The 21,025-nt window shown below is 34.4% G+C and overlaps 2 protein-coding genes across 3 annotated transcripts in view; one reads left to right on the forward strand and one right to left on the reverse strand.

The window, feature by feature from the left end:
- Window positions 1–5,611, forward strand: part of LOC121371283 (cap-specific mRNA (nucleoside-2'-O-)-methyltransferase 1-like) — a 34,896-nt gene extending 29,285 nt beyond the window's left edge. The window contains exon 22 of the mRNA XM_041497061.1: window positions 132–5,611. Coding sequence (XP_041352995.1) covers window positions 132–261 — 130 coding nt within the window. The 3' untranslated portion in view covers window positions 262–5,611. The remainder of the gene's footprint in view (window positions 1–131) is intronic.
- Window positions 5,612–7,731: 2,120 nt separating this feature from the next.
- LOC121371284 (RNA-binding protein 34-like) lies at window positions 7,732–21,001 on the reverse strand. Of its 2 annotated transcripts, none has more exons than XM_041497062.1 (12): window positions 20,930–21,001; window positions 19,969–20,111; window positions 16,514–16,662; window positions 15,033–15,192; window positions 13,845–13,904; window positions 13,399–13,442; window positions 13,101–13,184; window positions 12,406–12,466; window positions 11,894–11,936; window positions 11,403–11,521; window positions 8,734–8,835; window positions 7,732–8,000 (listed from the first exon to the last, which is right to left on the reverse strand). In XM_041497062.1, the coding sequence occupies exons 2-12, from the start codon at window positions 20,101–20,103 to the stop codon at window positions 7,743–7,745; spliced, it is 1,215 nt and encodes a 404-aa protein (XP_041352996.1). In that variant the 5' UTR covers window positions 20,104–20,111; window positions 20,930–21,001; the 3' UTR covers window positions 7,732–7,742. The 2 variants fall into 2 exon arrangements, with proteins under 2 accessions (XP_041352996.1, XP_041352997.1); XM_041497063.1 differs by having other exon boundaries at window positions 20,947–20,975.
- Between the last annotated feature and the right edge of the window lie 24 nt (window positions 21,002–21,025).

Here is a 21,025-nt window from a genome sequence, read left to right on the forward strand (position 1 = left end):
AATTTCTGCAGTAAAATAAAGGATAATAAACAAGATACCAGTTATTATCAAAAGTTCTCTATATTCTGCTAAAAATATATATACATGTATAATGAATTGCAAAATATTTCTTTTATATATTTTTGTTACAGAGATGGAAAGCTCCAGAGTCTCCAGTGGGTTTGGGAGGATGGGGTCAAAGTTCATGACAGCCAGTCAGAGGGAGATCCTACAAAATTGTCTCGAGACGCCTTATTAAACTTTGTATCTAAACGAAGGTGATACAAGGATTCATGTCAGTGGCTGCATAAACATCATGGTTGTAGTTTAGCACTAAAGCAACCACCAAGCTCAGCATCAGGTGATGGAGGGTTGACAAAGTCATAAGGATGACTCCTACATCCTAAGTATCTTTAGTCCATCATCTGGGTGTGGTATGAAAACTTGGCTGTTGTTTGCCATTACTAGAACATGTGCTTGACTTATATGGTAATCCATTTTGTTGAGTACAAAATGGACTCGGAGCCAAATTCACAAAACATTGTAACATTATATTAATTTTACAGTTGGCAGTCATAGGTTACTGGTTTTACAGGTATATTTTGTGAGTTATGTGAATATGGTAGTTGAGTCGCAGTAAGGACAAAAGAAAGTGATTTATTTATATTTTGAATTATATTGTTTGTAATTATAACAATAGGTTTGTTGCTGTAAATTTACTTTTATGTGCACAGCTAGGCTCCTAAATCTACCACTGAAAAACCAATCTTAAAATTACAGTGAGTTGTTTACATAAATCATTTTCTTTTGTCTTTACAGCAATCTATATTGTATTTTTGCCTGAAATAGATACCAAAAACATAGATATACTGCTGCTAACCATAAGGTTATTGGTAAAATTTAGATCATAGATGTCTGTTTTTCTTAAATGCAGGTTTTTAAGCATTGTAAATATATGCAGTAATCATGTGCAAGACAATAACAAGTCCTGTAAAATTAAGTTTTGTGAAATTGACCTTGGAACTGTGTACTAACTGAAGTGTTGTCTAGGAGAGACAATCTCAGAAGTATACAACAGTGAAATGTAAGACTTTTTCAGTTGTCTGCTTCTTAATGACTAGCCCTGTGAAAGACGTTTTTAATTTACTGGTTATACTTAGCCAGTAATGTGTTTAAAGTTGATTATTGTGACCTCAATAACCTAGACTATGTGGTTACTGTGAACAACATGCAGCACAATTAGCAATGATGGGGTCGAAATTGGCTGAAATTCCTATCTGACATTCAGTCCGGCAACCTATAAATTCTGCAGGCCCATATCAAAATCTGCCAGAACAAATACAATTATTTATAGAAAAAAACAAAAACAGTTTTATATTTTGATGTAGATATATATTTTTGCACAAACTATTGTGCGAGTATAAATGCAAAATAATTGCTAATCCGACAAGATGGCAGGGAAAAAGAATCTCCCAGCCTATGATGATGTCGACTGGCAAAAATGGTCAGATGGCAGTATTTCCACCCCTGCATTGTTATTTCAGTTTTGTTTTTACAGTTTCTTGTGGAGTGATAAAACCACTATAGTCATTACAGTAAATGGGCATATTTAAAATGTCACCATGAGAAGATCTGTGCCACAATTTATTATGTGGGAGGGTGCATTTATATATATACTCACGGAAAAAAGTTCCTGTGCATCATTAAAATTTTAGTAGGACTTATATTTTTAAAATTTAAAATATTGTGATTTACATAGATGTACTATTTATCTGTTAAAAGTATGGTGATCCTCTCCTGCCTTCTGAACCTGAAGTACTGTCGACACAATGTTTGGTGCGCCGTCGGTGATGATGTAACAGAACAACGTACTGATGTACGGACATGGTCGTACTTTGTTATCACATAATCGGTTGCATTCAGTTCATCCACTAATTGGCCTTAACTTAGAGATGCATTAGGATGTTAAACGTATCATTTCCAAATGATTCCATATACTGACGATTTGCTGACGTGGCATCACGTGTCGACTCCCTAAACATGGAAGATCCCTAGTACCCCTAAACTGTCGAGAACATCTCCGCAGATATTGCATAGTGTTCTGATGAACACCAATGAATACCAAAATTACTAGCAACAGCGTTTGTGTGTTCTAACCTCAATCATACCCATCATTCGAAGGAGTCCATTTTCTGGGAGGCGTGGCATCACACTGACGGCGATCAGATACCAACACAAATATTTTTTCTGAGTGATGAGAATCCATACAATAGTTTTAAAGTCCAATGATAAGAAAAATGACGTCAAACAGGAGCATGTGACCAAGAATGCTAGTAATACAATGTGTGATCACAAAGTATGAATAGTTCGTGCAATTGACAGGACACCGCTGGAATATCGACGGGAGTGATTACACGTTCAGTTACTGAAATTTTTATAACCAGATTTCAAGTAAATTATATTCTATATGCAATCATTTGGTGCACAGTAACTTTTTTCCGCGAGTATATATATATATACCCACCACCCATAAAATAAAATTTTATTTGAACCATGTTTGTACGAGAGAAACAATGCACAGACCCACCAGGCATAAAATAATATTTTACATTACATTTGACACCCCTTCCCCAGTAATCAGTTTTGGAACAGCCCTGCTGTTCTTTCCGATGATTAATAAATCAATGTGCTCTAGTGGTGGTGTTAAACAAAACATACTTTCTTTCCTGTTGTTCTTTGTGCCCGTAAAAAGGTTTACACAAACAGAAAGGAGTGGTTGCTTTTATTTGTTAATTTAGTTTTTGAAATTACTTTCATGTTATACAGAATATCATGTTCATCTTTATTCCAGATCATTTTGTTAATAAAGGCAGAACATGCTTTTTGATTTGGTCAGAGAAAGATAAAATGAAGGATATAATCATATATTGACTTTTATGGTGTAAATATATTTGTAGGTGAGCTACATTTTGTGTTTTAAAAGTTTTGTGAAAAAGTAAAGTTCTTATTCTTGTTTGAATTACTGATGAAATATTTTAAACCTATTTAATTTTTTATATCATGTTTGAACATTAAAAACAAGCATTCTGAGAGTACTGCTAAATCAATACATGCCCCAACTGGCCCTACAAATTTTACATTTCTCAGAGGGTGATAGACTTAGTACATTTGTACCATTACTCTCTCAGAAGTGTTATAAATTATACTAATTGCATCATTGCAAAGTTATGGTGCACAACCAGTTGTTCTGTTAAAAGGGGGCCAAACTTTATGAAACACAAACTTGATCTGTAGCTCTATATGATAAAGCTATACACAAAATGTAAGTTCATTATCTTGAAGCATTGCAAAGAAAAGTCCTGAAAACTGATGTGATATTTTCTAAATTCAAGGGCCATATCTTTATCACAAATGGTTAAAAGCCCATGAAATTTAAACTTTACATGATAAAGGTATGTGCAAAAACATTCAACTAAATATTGTGATGTATTGCAATGCAAAGATCAGAAGAAAGTGATGGTTATATCTCCTACATTCAAGAGCCATATGTCCTGGACAATGATTCCCTATAAGGTTAGTAATGATTACATAAAAAGTAAGTTGTGGTGACCTAGTTATAGTACGCAACACACTGCCATCCCAAGTTGTTATTGCATGCAAGGTTTGATGATCCTATATGAATTGATAAGTATTTTCTTTAATGTCCAATAAATGTATGAAAGTAGGTCAAGGTGACCTAGTTATGGTTCATAACACCACCATCCCAAGTTGTATATGCATACACGTTTTGAATTGATAAAAAAGATATGTCCTAGAATCAAAACATTTACAGATGGATGGACAATGCCTTATCATAATATGACTCATCAAAGACAGGCATATAAAACTGGTGACATCCCCATGAAACTTGAACTCGAACTCTACATGATAAACAGATACATAAACTATAAACAGAAACTATATGCTGGACAGACAGACATGAATAAAATATGTAGTCCCCTCCAGGTTGGAATGGCAGTGGACTAATAAATAGGAAAAGGAAAGAAATGTAATTGCCCTTTGTTACACAGAAATGCATTGAATGTTTCAAATTGTTATTAGTGCTAAAACTGTATATAATTACAATTATATTTGACAAATATTTGTCCAGTGTTGATTACTTCAAAATGTAGATGCGATTATTAAAATGTTTTATGAAGTTAACACATTTGATGTTTCTGAAATACTTGTGAGTTTATCCTATAGGAATTTCAAAATGTGATTACATATTTGTTTATTGTGTAATTAATTATACCAATTTAGCTTGTTCTGAGCAAATCAGTTTAGTTCCAAATATGTGTGTTAATTACATGATCCAGGGATCAATTTCACAAAACATCTTAAGCCTAGTTTTACACCTGAACATAAATTTACGACTAAAACCACAATTCTTATTACTTTTATAATACAATAAATATATTTAGAAGTACACATATTTCATGTTCTTAAAATGCTCCATTTTTCATAATTCTGTAATTTTGTGTGTGAAATAAATGCCAAACACATGTAAATGTATGACTGGTATAACTGCTAATCGCAGACGTAAACTTACGATGTTTTGTGAAATTGGCTCCAGATGTGTTAGTCAAACCTTTTCTAACAGCCACCTGTATTAAGAAAACACATTTTTATTCCCCAAAATCATCTACTCTAGTATAAACTGTTGTGTTCAGCAGCCATCAGTCTTAAAAGGCCACTTTTTGATATTCCATTTGGTGGCTGCTTAAAACAGGTTTGACCTTTCAACAAATTACAAAAAAAGAATTGTTTTTTCCCTGTTGATGCATAAACAGGTAGTGTAAATACATTAGACTAGGAGGAAAAGGAAGTGTGTGGTAGTATCCAGTTATAAGCATTCTCGTATGGCGCAATGTTCACACTGTAAGATTTTTATCCTTCATATGGGCCCCCTTACTTACCATTTGTGACACCCAATAGCCGATGTGTATTTTTGTGCTGGGGTGTTGTTAAACATTCATTCATTCATATGGGCCCCAAGTCATATCTTTCTTTGAAAACCATTTTTTGTCAGTATCATGCCTGTTTAGATCATCAAGGCATAAAAAAAGGTGTTTCCTGGAACCTGGACTTAGAAAAAATGGCCAATCCTGTTTTCCTCAATGTTTCAATGTATTATTAGTCCCCTACCAGTCCAACTAGAGGGAATATAGGTTTGTTTTCATTTCGGGAATTCATATGTCCCACATATAGTTTTCAGCATTTTTTTTTCATAATGCCTCAAGATATTATATGAAATGTTTTTAATAGCTTCATCATTTCGAGAACTTAGGAGATAGAAAATGTAACTCAGAATGCTTTGAGGGTTTTGGGGTGGGGTTTTTTTAATATGTAGGTAAAAAGAGTAAAAATGTAGTTAAATAATAAATACCTTTTCATTAAAAGCTGACCATACCTAAATTTTTTCCAGCATGTCACCGATAACACACAATTTGTTTTTAGGCCTAAGTTTTATAATTCCTTCTTTAGCATCATGTCAGAATGTATTGTTCATACATAATTCACATTGTATTTACTTTAATAAAAAATCTGATCATATTGATATTGTAATGTATTTCATTAAATTTTGATAAAGTTGAATTGTTCTGTCTTGTAGCTAACCCATCTGTTTTTATTATATTGTATATGTATGTTGGACTTTCTCTTTTGCAAAAATTGGATTTGATTAATGTGATACACCATATAAAAACAATGTCAAATGACACCAATATATACTCTTCAAAAAAAGTAGGGGAACTCTAATAAGAATTTACAATTGCCACAATTGCAAGGTATATTAACTATGGGGAAGGGTTATATGATAATAGTGAATTAATTGGGCAAACATTACAACTGGTAGTTCAGTATTACAGTAGGTTTTATGACCACCAAATATCTTGAAGGACGATTGGGGTCAGAAGTGAAATTTGAAAGTTGACGTTTTTATAGTAGTGGGTGATACTGCCACGATGTGTCAGACATTCATTCAGTCGACGAGGCATACTGCGTACGAGTCTCCCAATGGCCATTTGAGGGAGTCTGTTCCACTCCTCTTGCAGCGCCCGACCAAGTTTCGGTAACATGGTTGGCGGTCTTTGACATTGACGCACATGTCTCCCTGTCATGTCCCAGATGTGTTCAATAGAGGAAAGGTCTGGGCTCCTTGCTGGCCATGACATTCGATAGATGTTGTGCTGCTGGAGATGAGCATTGACGATTCGTGCATGGTGAGCACGGGCATTGTAGTCCTGAAAAACAAAACGTAGAACCACACGCCTAGCAAATGTGACGACAAAGGGTGTCAGTATGTTGTCCCGGTAGTACTGCCCAGTGAGCCTTCCATGCACAATATGGAGGGGGGTTCTGTAGTCATAGTGATACCACCCCACACCATAACATCCACCATCAAATCTGTCATGAAATCGCATTGTGACATTGGCGTGCCGTTTATTTCGTCGCCAGACCCAACCACGCCTGTCGAAGAAGTCCAAAGTGAATAGGGACTCGTCTCAAAACATGACATGTGACCAGTGACGAATACCCCAGTTCTGACACTCCCTACACCATTCACGTCTGTAGGCAATGTGACGATTTGTCAAGGTCTGACCCGTAACTCGGGACACCAGTAGCCCGATGAAGGTTTGCAACAATTTGATTTGCCATTTGAGCTCGATTTCTTAGAGCCTAGTTACGGACGAATTGATGAGTACTCCTGTCCTTGCCCTGGGACAACCTGAACAGTGTCGATTGTCAACATTTTAGGATTGTTGGTACCTGTTCTATAGTCTGCTAATCACCGACTTCGAAATATTAAAGTGGTTGGCCACTCCATGCCGACTTCTGCCCGTTTGCAGCAAGCCAATAGCACGTAGACACTCATCACGTTACATACGCGGCATCGCAAATTCAAACCATAAAAATTACTAAAAACAAAACAATAACTATGATCAACAGAATAAAAAAGATTGACAGAAATAATGTTCCAGTGATTAATCGACCTTCCTTGGCAACTGCATGTTGCATGTGCAAACTATGGAATGTGTTTCGGTGTGTTGATAAATAGTCAATATTAACATTAATATTTCAGGTTCCCCAACTTGAAGAGTATATATTTTAAATCCTTTTACTAGTGATATGAACAAGTCTTAAAGTAAACAGCCCAACTCACTAGGTTTGCCCCAAATCTTTCAAATAGGCATTGTAAGTTGTCAACAGGGTTTAGAAACTTTCACAAATTATCATCCAGGAGAGATGGGAGAAATGCTAAAATAATTTGGGGTTGGGGGCAAATTACTGTGATTTTATTTATGTTGATTTGAAATGCTCCTACTGGCAGTAGTTAGTGGGAGTTTCCTGTTGTCTCAGTTGGTAGAATATTGGACCTTTACATATAGTGAAACCCCTCTAAACTGGACACCTTTGGGACCAAGACAAATGTCCGGTTTTAAGAGGGATCCAGTTTAGAGAGGTTACGGTCTGTCCTGGTTTTTAGAAAGGGACTCTGTAAAACGTCCGGTTTTGAGGGAATTCCGGTTTACAGGGGGTCCGGTCTTGAGAGGTTTCACTGTACATGTAGGGTTTCTGATTGGAATCTCAGTACAGGTGTTGGTTTATCCATTTGATCTTTGGAGGTAACATCAAATACCATTATTTCACCCATTCAGCTACACACCTCCGTTTTGAATAGCAATGGCCTAATTAAGCAAAACACATTAGACGAATGCAATTTATTTATTTCTCTTGAATTTTTTGTTACTTTTTCCCATTTGTTTCCTTGAGTCTCTTTTGTGTGTAAACTTTGATGTAGTAGACAATCCTTTTTTGTTATTTTTCTTCTTCCCTTTAAATTGTTCTTTAAGCACCTTATTTTTTTTGAATTGTGGAGGTATACTTTCTGAGTTTTTCTTTTTCTTCTTTTTTGGTCTCAATTTCTCATGAATACTTCTCTCAAAAATTCTTCTTTTGGCAGGGTTTTTCTTACTACTGTAAAAAAAGGTTAAGAAATCATAACTAAGCTGATGATATAAAATATAATGATTATCATAATAAATAGAACTAGTGATGACCATTGATTATAATTTTTAAAAATTGATTTGTTGGACTCTCCTGATATAATGATTGATTATAAAACATTTGTAATCGATTGTCACGGAAAAAGTTAAATGTAATTATTCCTACAGTTTAGATGATGGAATTAATGAAAATATGCTGGGGTTGGAACTTCATGTGTAAATACGGAAAACTAATACTAATATTAAAGGTAAAATTAGCTATTTATATGGTTTATCTCAGTGGACAAGACGGGTGCATGGTTCTAATAATAGAAATCCTTCTTAAGTTCATATATTTGGAACTGATTGTATAATCAAAAGTTGATCGACAGGTGTAAATTGATTATAACTGATAATCAATGATGAAATTCCAGCCAATTCCCAACACTAATTAAAACTTGATATAAACGCAAAACTATCGAGTAGAAAGCATGATTTGTTGTGACGACAAATAAAAAATTTAGCCTAATTATGTGATTACATCCAACAATTGATTATTTTCCACCATTTTGGTTTTAAAACAATAGTTATTTCTACAAAACTTTGCAGCATATTTTGGTTTGAAAACAATAGTTATTTCTACAAAACTTTGCAGCATATTTTGGTTTGAAAACAATAGTTATTTCTACAAAACTTTGCAGCATATTTTTCTAATTGAAAAGGATATTTTTGTTGCATCTGCTGAACTGGCACACCTCATCACACGAATTTCCCTTCCTGCCAACTCTGAAGATTTCAACATCAATGCAATTGATACAGTGCTCTGTTCCTAAAAAAATCAAATAAACATGTCTAGTGATAAGGCAACAAATGACAGCTAAATATATTATCACCAACAACTTTCATTATTCTAGGTTGTACTATACCAAATAAACTCCCATAGACAACCATGTTAACGTTTGTGTTTAAAAACACTATATCAGCGGTTGCAAAACAAGCCTTAACGGTGTCGCGCGTCACATGTGACGTTTACTACCCTCATTTCCGACGTCTATTTTCACCACAGTTGCTCAGACTCCAGTTTATATTTTCTTGAACACATACTATCATACGAAAACAAAAGAAACATCTAAAAGTCACTTTTTTCGATTTGCCGTCACATGCAATATTTCACTGACAAATGGTTGATCACCAGTAATCTTTGACTCATCCACGACATCAATATACCTACCGATGTAACTTTATTCAAGTTATAAAATGTAAACATTGAAAAAAACTAAAGTTCATCGTATTGCTGCCATTTTGTTGTTTTCCTTGCACTGAAACCAAATATTTGTTCCTTTGATACTAATATTAATAGAGTGCCAAACGGTAACCAGTATTTTATTAGTTTAAAGGTTGCAAGCCACCATTTACGTTTGCAAAACTTTAAAAGTAGAAATTATTAATTTAATTTATAAAATATCAAATAAATTGAAAAAAATAATAATAATAATATAATTAAATACACAATATCATGGAATATATAAACTTAACAAAGTATCTACATTGAAAAATTACTAATTTTGTTTGTGGTGTATGGGGTGGAATTGTATGTCTTAACCTATAATACATGTACAGTTTATGCTAATAAAGGTTCTTGTTTCTTTTTGAGGTGTTTTTTTTTTTTTTTTTTTTTGGGGTGGGGAGGAATTCCCATTTATAAGTAAATAAATATATACACATTTATAAGTGACAAAATATTAATTTGTTTTTAATAAGTTTAATTGTTCTAATAGCTAACATGGATAGTTTTTATAACTTAGGTGGTATTAGTGGAAACAATTATTTTTAAATATTAATAAGTAACTTTATTCTAAACTGATGAAAAGTGTCTGCATGTTTTTCTAAACATACCATAAAATATGCCCAATGAGCATGTTGTGTAAACTGACAAATTGATTTAACATGATCTTAGTATGCAAAAAGTATATTAAAAAGTTAATTATTTAAATTTAATGGAGTTTTGTGTTTTATAAACAGTTAAAATTGGGCAAGTGAATTTTTCACCATGACCAGTAAATTTTCAAATCCACTGGTCCCATGGCAAGTGAATTTAAAAAATAAATAAATCTAGAACCCCATGTACATGGAACACTTGTAACAGTTGGATATCTTGTAACAGTTGGATATCACTTATTCCTGCACTGACCAATCACATTCAAGGATAGAAATGTGAGTCATACTTGTTCCAATCTTGGGCCAACAATTTCACCAACTATATGCATTACTAGTGGACTACAGTGCAAACTTCTGGGGTAACCGACTCCGGCCCATAGAACCCCCCCGTGCCCCCATTACTGAGTGTCTGTAGCTCTCGATCCCCCCCCCCCCCCAACTCCTACTCTCACAGTTCCAATGCCTTCTAGTACTTCATTTTGCAACCAATGTATATGCAATATATCAAACAAACTATGACCCATAAATATCAGTACTATAACCCCAAAATATTAACAGACGAATATGGTACCTTTCATGGCTCATTTTAGATATAACTGGATATTTTTACAACAATTTGAGTATTTTTTTTTTTACAGGTACATCATACGTTTCAAGGACAAGGCTACTTGACACAGTGGTACTAGATGAAATGAAATAAAAATGCATACATGTTTTGACCAGATGAATTTTTTTTTTTTTTTACCACAATCACAGTCACATTTATCACCAATGGCAGGACTTGTGATATTAACTGCTCTATCAAAAGTTAGGTGCACCTCAAACTTTGACCTAGCCAGATGTTATTTGGTTTAGTACTACCTCTAGTGACTTATTCATTACTTTATATGGTTATATGAGATTGGCAGCTTTAGAACCTTGTTCACCACTTTGCAACTTCATTTTTTTTTTTTTTTAGGTTTAGTAACATTTTGCCACATACATGTATATTTTTATATACATATATGATACAAATTATGTCATTTTGTGTTTGTCTTGCAGAAATAAACAAGTTCTAAATAAATCATAAAACATCCAAATTTTTGTAATAAATAATTCGCCTAATAATAATAAAAACAGCCGCTGGTAGTAGGGGTTCCAAGTGCCTCTTAACAATGCCAGAAGTAACCACTGAACACTAACCGACGTGGTCAGACTAAGCCCACAGCTAAAAGCTGATGGGGAATGGCAGGTGTGTGGTACGGATAGCCACAAGAGACAAGCACCTGTTGCGGTTGGAGAGACAAGGACTGGGATGTGGAGGTAGACAGCGAAAGAAGTTGAAAGATAGGAGTTGCCTGATCGGGAAGAAATGAAACGGAATTCAAAGGAGAGTAAGGAAAGGGGGCAGTGGGATAAAAAAAATAAAATAATAATAATATTTTGAATAACTACAAAGGTATGATGTAAATATCTAACCTTGAACTGAACATAACCAAAGCCCTTGCCAATGCCCGTCTTGTTGTCTCGGACAACTCTCACGTTCTCAATCTTTCCACACCGTCTGAAATGACTACGCAAGTCTTCTTCTTCCAGAGCTGTATGTAACACCAAAACAAACAGGATTATATTTTGTCAACCTCTGATCTTTATATCTTATTATCTTCTTTTCTTTTGATTGTTTGTGAAAATTTGGGTGTGATGTACCAGGTATCTGGCTGTATATCATATTGCAAATGGGTCACAGTATTGTTTTTAAGTTCAACTCGACCAGAAATTAAAATAATACTTGTGTTTTCAGTATATATATGTTGCACCAACCAAAATGGAAACAACCAAATCTGAACCGTTAATGCAGGCTAATATCTATAAACTGGAGATCTTAAAATACCAAAATTATATAAACTGCAATTTGTTTATTAAATATGAATGTAAGAAAACCATTCAAAATCAAAATAAATTCTACTTACAGAATGGTAAATTTCCCACAAATACAGATTTGTTGCTGTCATGCTGTAAACAAATAAATGTATAATTATGATAAAACTTATCCGTATGTAGTACACAGTGGCATAGCATGGGTGGGGCCACCGGGGCAGTTGCCCCGGGCACAAAATTCTGGACTGGTGGATGGGACTTGGGGAGTGCTAACAGTCCACTGGGTTACGCCACTGAGTACATATAGATAGATGGCACCGTTTTAAAATATAATATGTATCCAAAAATGTTCAGTCTATATCTTTAGACTGTATATTTATAAATATAGCAATGCCAATTCCTATTTTGAATAACACAAAATCTTTTCATCTTATGTTTTAAATAATCTCCAAAATGACCTGTAGTAATATAGAACCATCAAATTATGGGACAACAGTCATTTCTTGCTGACATTTATATATTAATGTTATATATACTACATAAAATAATAAATTAACATGTATGTGACCACCTCTAAAAATAAAGTGGTATAATTATGTAATACCTCTGTGCTTTTTGATGCTAAATCAACTCTCAAGTGTAGTCCTTCTAACAGATGACCATTTCTAAAACAAAATAAATTTAGAAAATAAAGAGATACTCAACCGTTTGTATTTTAAAAATAATTAGATTAAGCAGAACAGTTGTTCTTTTGGTAATTATAATAAAGGTAAACAGAAAAGCCAACTGATTGTGTTTACAGTTGCTTTAATCTTAAATTTTTAATTTGACAAATGTTAAATATAATTTGTGAGAAAATAATTTGACTATTAGTTACTGCATGGTGTTTCTATCAAATGTTGTACTTTACAGCTATTACCTAGTATTATATGGTAACCATACAGTGAAAGAAACATTCAAACCAAAATAATGTTGTATCTTCAGGGCTCTTCCTGCCAATGGCCAAATTAGCTAATTGCTAATTTTTATAATAAGTGGATACAGTATTTAGTATTAGAATGCATAATTTTTCTTTAAATTGGCCACATTTTAAATAATTTTTAACGAAATACTCTACACATCAGAAAATTGAATAAAACAAAATCCTTTCCAGGGTGAGCCCGGTCTTGTGAATCATGTACACAGTATTTAAAAGGCTTTTCTTGTGTTTTCAACTTGCATTATTCAGGTAAAAAGCAGGGTTTTTATTTGCTAAACCCAGTGTTACATAGTTTAGCAGTAATGGTTTACAGAGCTTACACTGCAAGGGCATCTTTAGCAGAAGACTCTTCCTTGAAGCACACAAAGGCAATCATGTTGTGTCTGTCTGGGTGAAAATCATGCCTGGAAGCAAAACATTTCCAAATTAAATTTAATAAGCAAGTGTATTTCACAGCCTACTACTATTACATTAATATTTTACAGTTGGGTGAATAATATCCATTTTATTAATGAGTTGCACAGAATACAGAATGTTTGTTTTGGGTAATATATAGTACCCTTCTTTATTTGTTATCTATTCGAATAAAACTAAAAAAAAAGAACCATTAATACTTACTTGATAACAACAAGCTTTTTAGGTTTCTTGGGGTCTGATGTAGGCTGCAAACAAACAAGATATCACGTAACAAATGTAGTTGAAATGATGTGTATTTAAGCAGCTAAACCGAAATAGATCACAACTCTGATGCCAAAATATACCATCCATGAATAATTAATTTGACATAATCATAATAATCATAAATCTCTTGAATAAAAATTTCATTGCTGTAAGATTACAAAGTATAAAGTTAACAGATTTTATGCAAATGACAAAAATTGGCATGATATAAAACATCTTTAGCCTGGTTTGTATATATCCTTCTTGACTGAAGGAATGGACTACAAATCAAGAATAGGGAATTATTGCATAAAATTATAGTATCTCCAATTGTATAAATCCATGAAATTATCCAAGAAAACATACATTTGTATGTGGAAAAAACATAAGGACATCATACTCACAGGGCAGCGAAATCTAATATTTTCAATTCCACCATACTTTGAAAACATCTTTTTCAGGTCCTGAAATACAGAATCCAAGTTGATTAAATACAACATGGATGATATTCAGGAAATGAAAGGAATTTTTGTTTTAAAACTAAGCACATTTTAAACAGCTATTGAAACGTATTGTCATCCCATTCAATCACATTACCACTAAGCTACAATCCATCCCTAACATTTAACAGCTGATGTTTATCCAATATAGGCAATACAAAACTGAAAAATTCAATTCCAGCTAATGTTTTGGGGTTTATTTTAAATTTTATTAAAATTTCTTTATTTTTGCATTAATCTTTGGGAACTGACAGATTTAACAAGTATTCTGAGAGTACTGCAAAAGCAATAGATGTCTCAACAAATGATTGTGTCTTCTACGTTCAAGGGCCATAACTCTGTAACAAATGGGTAAATAACCATGGAATGAATGAATGACTGAATGTTTAATGACACCCAAGCACAAAAATACACATTGGCAATTGGGTGGTGTGACAAATGGTAAGTATATGAAAATATTAAAATAACCATGGAAGTCAAACTATCTTTAACTGTACTTAAAGTTAAAGTTTGTTTTGTTTAACGACACAACTAGAGCACATTGATTAATTAATCATCGGCTATTGGATGTCAAATATTTGTTAATTCAGAGGAAACCTGCAACATTTTTCTTAATGCAGAAAGGGATCTTTTATATGCACTTTCCCACAGACAGGAAAGCTTGTTGTGGTGCACTACAAAAAAAACAATCAGTTTAATGGATACACAGAGGTGGTTTGATCCTGCAATGCAAGCACCTCAAGTGAGCACTCAACCGACTGAGCTAAATCCCTCCCATCTGTACTTGATAAAGTTAAACACAAATTTCAGCCGAAAATTTTGAGGCATTGTGGAAAAAATATGTAGAAAACTGCTGAATCTTTAACCACAACTAGACTGTCTCAAATGAGCATTTTCCAATTCCAATATTTAATCACAAGATAATTAAGTTTTAAAATATCCCAGTTACTAGTATTTCTAAAAGGAGCATTCCACTATAGCTTAACAATATGTTTGAAGAACATGAGTACAAGAAATTTTAGAAAACATTTCTGTTCCTTGAAAATTCAGTTTAAGTGTTTATCTTGAAGTATTCTAATGATTAATATGTACCTTTTTTGTTACTGTGATAGCTACATTTCCAACAAACACGGTTCGACTGTCGGCAGCAGGGTCTCGTTTCCGTTTTATTTTTTTCTTTACACTCAAATGACTTGTGTCTTCTTCAGATTCAGAATCATTTTCTGTTTTTCTTTTTTTAGACTTGTATGGACTAGACATAGAGCAAAATAGAAATGCATATTTTGTATCAAATGCTCCAGATAAAAATATATCTTTTTAAATAAATAAATAAGTCATATCATCATGTCATGTCACTTTATGTGATGTTTCACATCACATTACGCCACATCACATTATTACGTTACTGCTCCAGAATTATTTTTTTTACAAAACAAATTTTTTTTAAAATAAATAAATGGTATACATTTTTACAGTAAAAGGTATTTATGTTAGTGCACATTAGTAAATGACCATGACCTTGCCCTTGGATAACGTAAGCACCTGAAAGACTCATCTGATGAACATTCATAACAAATATGCAAATTTCCATCCAAAACTGAATGAAGAAATATACAATGATAATATAACAGTTCACAATATACATATGAAGGGAATTATTGTAAAAGCATACATCAACTCCTTGTTTAACAAATAGCTGTCAGGGGACTAATTCACTAAACTTTCGCAACTTTGCGATCTCGCAGTGCAATGCTAAAAGACTTGCAAAGAGGATGCTTTGTTGTCTAGCAGAGCCTAAGAGACCTTTGTGAATTAGGCCCCTGGTTTTAAACATGTATTTGTGACATTTGTTCTGCCCACTGCTACAACATACACATGTAAATTAAATTAGTAATCAGCAGCATGGGCTATTTTACATACACTTTCCCCAGATAGGATAGAACATAAAACAGCTTTGATGTACAAGAAGCATGGATTGGAATATGTCTACTATTGGGGATGAATCCCATGACCATCTGGACCTCAAGCTGGAACCCTACCACAAGGCTCTACAAGACTCGCCATCTTGCACGGCACAAGTGTTTTGGGTGTTATGTAGGACAATTCAACTGATAACCAATTTAAATATTGCTCGACTCTTTCAACAGAAACATTAGGGTTGGACAAGTGCATTTTGGATGGGACAAGTGAAAATGGAGAGGAGGCACTTGTGGTACAGGACAAGTGAATGTTGAGAGTCTGTACTAAACAGCGATATTTGTATTCAGATTTCTGGTATGTTATAACTCTATATGGTGTAACAATTGCCATACTATCCTGTCCCTTACTGCTAATTGGAAAGAGTAGTCCGTTGCGGCAGCAGGTTTCCCTTTCTTATTATCGGTGTGGTCTTTAATTATATATCCAACACCATATAACTGCAGTGAACATCAGTGATGTATAACAAAACATTTGCTCTCAAGGGACTTAATACAATTTACATATCACTTTTTAATCTGTGTTGAACTAGGGTTTCAATTCCCGAAATGTTATCTCCTACACATGGGCCTCAAGTATATAAGAAAATGTCATACATAGAGTCTGATGGAGTCTTCTTTAGAAGTGATTCATGAACAATCCCTTTTGGAGGACAAAATCCTGCTTTGCTTTTTTCACCAGTCTGTGATGGTTTTTGATTGGCAGCTTTTACAGTACTATCTTTCTTCTCTTTTTTTGCTTTTTTCTGGTTTAAAAAAAAAAAAAATATATCATTAATTTCAAATACAACAACACATGAATTGTCTAAAGTATTTTCTAACAATTAACACAGTGGAGAAAGGGATGAAGCATACACAATTTTACTTTTTAATTCATATTTTTAAAAAAATGATTGGTGGGGTGTCAAGATTGGGATCCTTTCTCTATACTCCCATAATAACATTTCTAAGCATCCATGGAAAGTTGTAATAGGGAAATTATTGTTGAGTAAATTTACCAATTCATGCTTTAAGATGGTACTTGCCCCATTACCAAATACAAAATGAAGTAGAAATTGGTAAACATATTTCATAATAAATTTGACAGACAGCTAATTTAAGAATTAGAATATTAAAGTTAGCATTAATTTTAAAATATTTTGTCTGGCTAAAACCAACTGAATTTGTCTACATATTTTCAGACAGTATTGTCTTAACTGCTAAACAGTGGTTACTTGGTTATATTTTCAACACATTTACACATTTTCAGGCCATTAAGTGAGTCAAAAAAATTGGAAAATAGGAATTTTTGTTGCCTGAAAATAGGGTTAAAATAAGAATTTTGCCCACAAAATGGGAATTTTGTATAAAAGTAAATGTCCCAAAATAGAGAATATTGCAGGGGTCAAGTGAGTGAGCCATCTCAAAAAACTAAATATTCAAGTAGAAAACCATTGAAAAGATAATAATACAGGAAAATAAAACAATGTGTATATCATAGGAATAAAATAGGCACTTATTTTGTTTTAAGATGGCCTCCCAACACCCCTTATAGCCATCCCGATCAACCACTTTTTATTCAGACAATGCAGTAGAGTTAAATTTGGTTCTTTGGTGTAAGACTTTTAAAAAGCAACACAATGCAGTATTTCTTTTATGCTATTGAATAATACACGGTCAACTTTTAACTCTGAAATGACAGGGGTGTTGACTGAAAAAACCCAACAACAAGGCATTGCTGACCCAGTGACATCAAAAACAGCAGCAATGACACTGTGTGTGTGTGTGTATATGTGATTGAATGTGGGTATGGACACTATTTTTAAAATTAGTTTTCTCTTGGTAGATCAACTGGATAATATAGCTGGATTTAGTAGCTGTGTGCTAACTGAATTGGTAGCAATATGTCACATCATTATGATACTGCAGGTGTGCACATTTAATAGAATACTTGTTACAGTAAGCAAAGCACAACCTGCAAATGAGCACTGAAGTCCTACTTCCTTAGACACCATGCACCAGTATATCAGAGGTAACCCTAACAGCTTCAGCCTGACTTCGTACAATTTAGACGTGATGAGATGATGATAACTAGTTTAATGTGCCCATATACCACTAGGATTTCGAACACGCCCATCCTGAGTCCAACCTCCGATAAGATCGGTGGCCTGACTCGGAATGGAGGAGGGGGGGGGGGGGGGGGGGGGAGTGAAAATGGGCAGAATTTTGAAAATAGCAATTAGTAAAAAAGTTAATACATTAAATAAAAATAATAATAAAAAGGTTACAAGCCAAAAATAAAAAAGAATTGACTCCTCGGCCGAATATTTATATAATTTGGAGCATTTCAGAAGGACAGTCCAAAATTAAATAAGAGAAAGAAGAGAGGATCGGAATATTTAATAATAAAAAAAAATAATAAGTAATTTCGACATAAAATTTTGAACGTAGATCTAAAAGTTTAAAGTCTGATCGATATGTCCATGGGAGTGGCCTCGTTAAGGCCGTTTGGGTGCACAGCTTAAAGGGACGAGATGGGTTGCATCCCGTCAAGAAAACCCCTAGATTGACAGTCGATAGACGTTGAAGGTGTAGTGCTGTGCTGAAATACAGATCTTGAGAAGCCGGATCCGTCTGAACAAGAGAGAGAGTATCAGACTAGGGTATAGTCCAGTCGTCATGGGTTGGTATAGTGGTGCAGAAGGGCCCGACTCCGGAGGATACGAGATGGTATCACTATAAAGCAAGGTAAAGTCTAGAAAAAGAGTAGTAGGGGCAGACTCCGCTTCCTATTTCTTCTTAGAGTGGGGCGGTCAATCTTCCAGTGCTTCTAGGACAGGCTCGGACATGTAGAGACTAAATGCAAACAACCGTGGCGTTCTGCAGAATGGCCGTCATACGAGGCATGAAAAAAACAAGTCGACAGTCAGACGGAGAAATGACGTGGAGGCAAGGAATCTCCCTAAAAAAGAATCCAACCTGGTGGTGCAGGCTGTCGAAACGAGAAGCGTTCCAGCGTTCAATCAGTTCCAATGGCCGCATACATCCCAGTAGAAAACTTCATTTCGCTGACAAAAACAACGAAATGAAGGACCCCCAAGTCGAGCACACGAAAGCACGTGCAGTGTGCATAAGCGAAACAAACACGTCTTATCGCGTGGAGCTCCAGACTGGGAATGACGTGATGAGAAATGTGGAAAATGTAAGGTATTTGCACAAACACCCACCCACCCACACAATTTAGCAGGTTTTTTTTTTTTTAGAAAAAAAAAAATCAGGCCACCAACAGACTAAGCAGTAAACCAGCCCCAAGTTCAGCCAGCAAACGTTTCGCTAACGTTCGTAAAGTATTTGATTGGTTCCTAATGTGACCATTTGGTTTACCGTGAAGCGCATAACCCAGTCTAGCGTTTGCCAATAGTACTGCACACGGGTCAATCGTCAGTTTTACAGCGTGTGACAATAGTAAAATAGTATTAATTTTTTTAACTTCGCGGAAAATCGTAATTCCGTTTCCAAATGTAAATTCTGTTTCATCAAAAAGAGGGCTAAAAAAAAAAAAAAGAGGAATAAATAGGAAAAAGTAGGATACTTGATGGCCTGCATTTTTGATGATAGAAACTTTACTCTAAACTGTACAGTATCGCCCCCCACCCACCCCCCCAATTTGGTGACAGTTATATATTTATTTTATGTTTTAAATTTTTTTGTTGGATAATCCGAGGGATCCCTTTGGGATCATTTGTGGCCTTTCATTTCATTGCCCCCTACACCCCAATGGATTTTCTGGATTTTCAGATTACTAGTTTGTAGCATTAGTACATTGTTATAATTGGATATATATATGCAGAAACAAAATAAGGGTTGCCTGAATTTGTTTTTCTCAGAGGTTTGCATTCAATGTAACCATATTCTGTCAAATCATCTATTTAAAGCATCAAAACCTGCAAAAACCCAGTTATTTTCTAAAAAAATTTCAATAATTACATAAAATTTGCATGCAAATTAAAATAAAATTTGCCAATTGTTTTTAAAATTTACAAATTTGGCTATTAAACCAGTAGAACACTCACCTTCAAGGCTGCTTCTGAACAGTCAACTGAAAACAACTTGGTCAGCTGTTTATTTGAATCTGGAGCAGCTGTGGAGGTTGACTGACAACCAGAAAGCAGGTTAGCAACTTGACCAACAAAGTACTTGCACTCCATTGTTAATTCTGAAGTACAAATAAAAGTTTATATTATTTATAATTATTAAAGAAAATAAATGTTTGTTTTGATTAATGACACATTTTATTCTATTAGCAAGGGATCTTCTGTATATACATTTTACCAAAGGCAGGACAGCACATACCACAACCAGTAATATAATGGTCGGAGCGGTTATAGAATCTGTCCGCCACTAATCCTTCTGTAAAAAGAGGGATTTTTTGGTGGGGATTCTTAAAAAAAGTGGGGCATGGTTTTTTGCGGAGGAAAAAGAAAGAAAATAAAATAATTTATTTAGTAAAAAAAAATAATAATTAAAAAATATAGGCCTATGGACATTAAGACTTATTGGGGGGGGCCAGCCCCCCCCCCCCACCCAGCCCCCCTACCCAGCCCCCCTTGCTAACCATAATCACTCTGTAGCCCTGTAGGCTATCAACACTCCTCTGTAACAATCAACCGACAAAGTTCCTAAATTAAAATAAAGTAAAACAGAAAATCACTCGACCCTATGTTCCTAAAATAAACTAAACCCTAACCGTTCCTGAAATAAAACACAAAATAACGCAAAGTTCCTAAAATAAAATGGAAATTAACTCAAGTTATTGGCTTTATTTTAGTAGGCCTAATCGTCAGAGTAGTTAAAATTATCGAAAATTACATATTCGTTATTTAGTAAATGGTTGTATTTAGGTGGCGGACATATTCTATAACCGTACCGTGTATTTCATTACAGACCTAGTAGATAAAAATAGTAAATATGTTAATGACAAGATTACTAGCTGGTCCGGAGGGACGTAATAAGTGTGGTTAAGAAAAGTATTGCCTTAAAGTGCCCCATACACTAGCTGAGTAGCTCTGATCTGGCAAGTTGATTTTTTCTTTAAAAGGGAAATAACTCTTGAGAACTTCCGCACATAAG

The sequence above is a fragment of the Gigantopelta aegis genome, chromosome 4 (genome assembly GCF_016097555.1).
Source record: "Gigantopelta aegis isolate Gae_Host chromosome 4, Gae_host_genome, whole genome shotgun sequence".
In the NCBI taxonomy this organism is placed as follows: Eukaryota; Metazoa; Mollusca; class Gastropoda; order Neomphalida; family Peltospiridae; genus Gigantopelta; species Gigantopelta aegis.

What these genes read in the sequence shown, in the direction of transcription:
- LOC121371284 (XM_041497062.1), bottom strand. Translation starts at nt 20,103, where the DNA reads ATGGAGTGCAAGTACTTTGTTGGTCAAGTTGCTAACCTGCTTTCTGGT. An exon ending in AAAAAGCTTGTTGTTATCAA is followed by an intron (nt 13,185 to 13,398) that starts GTAAGTATTAAT and finishes TTTTGCTTCCAG; the next exon opens with GCATGATTTTCACCCAGACA. An exon ending in GCTAAAGATGCCCTTGCAGT is followed by an intron (nt 12,467 to 13,100) that starts GTAAGCTCTGTA and finishes ATTTTGTTTTAG; the next exon opens with AAATGGTCATCTGTTAGAAG.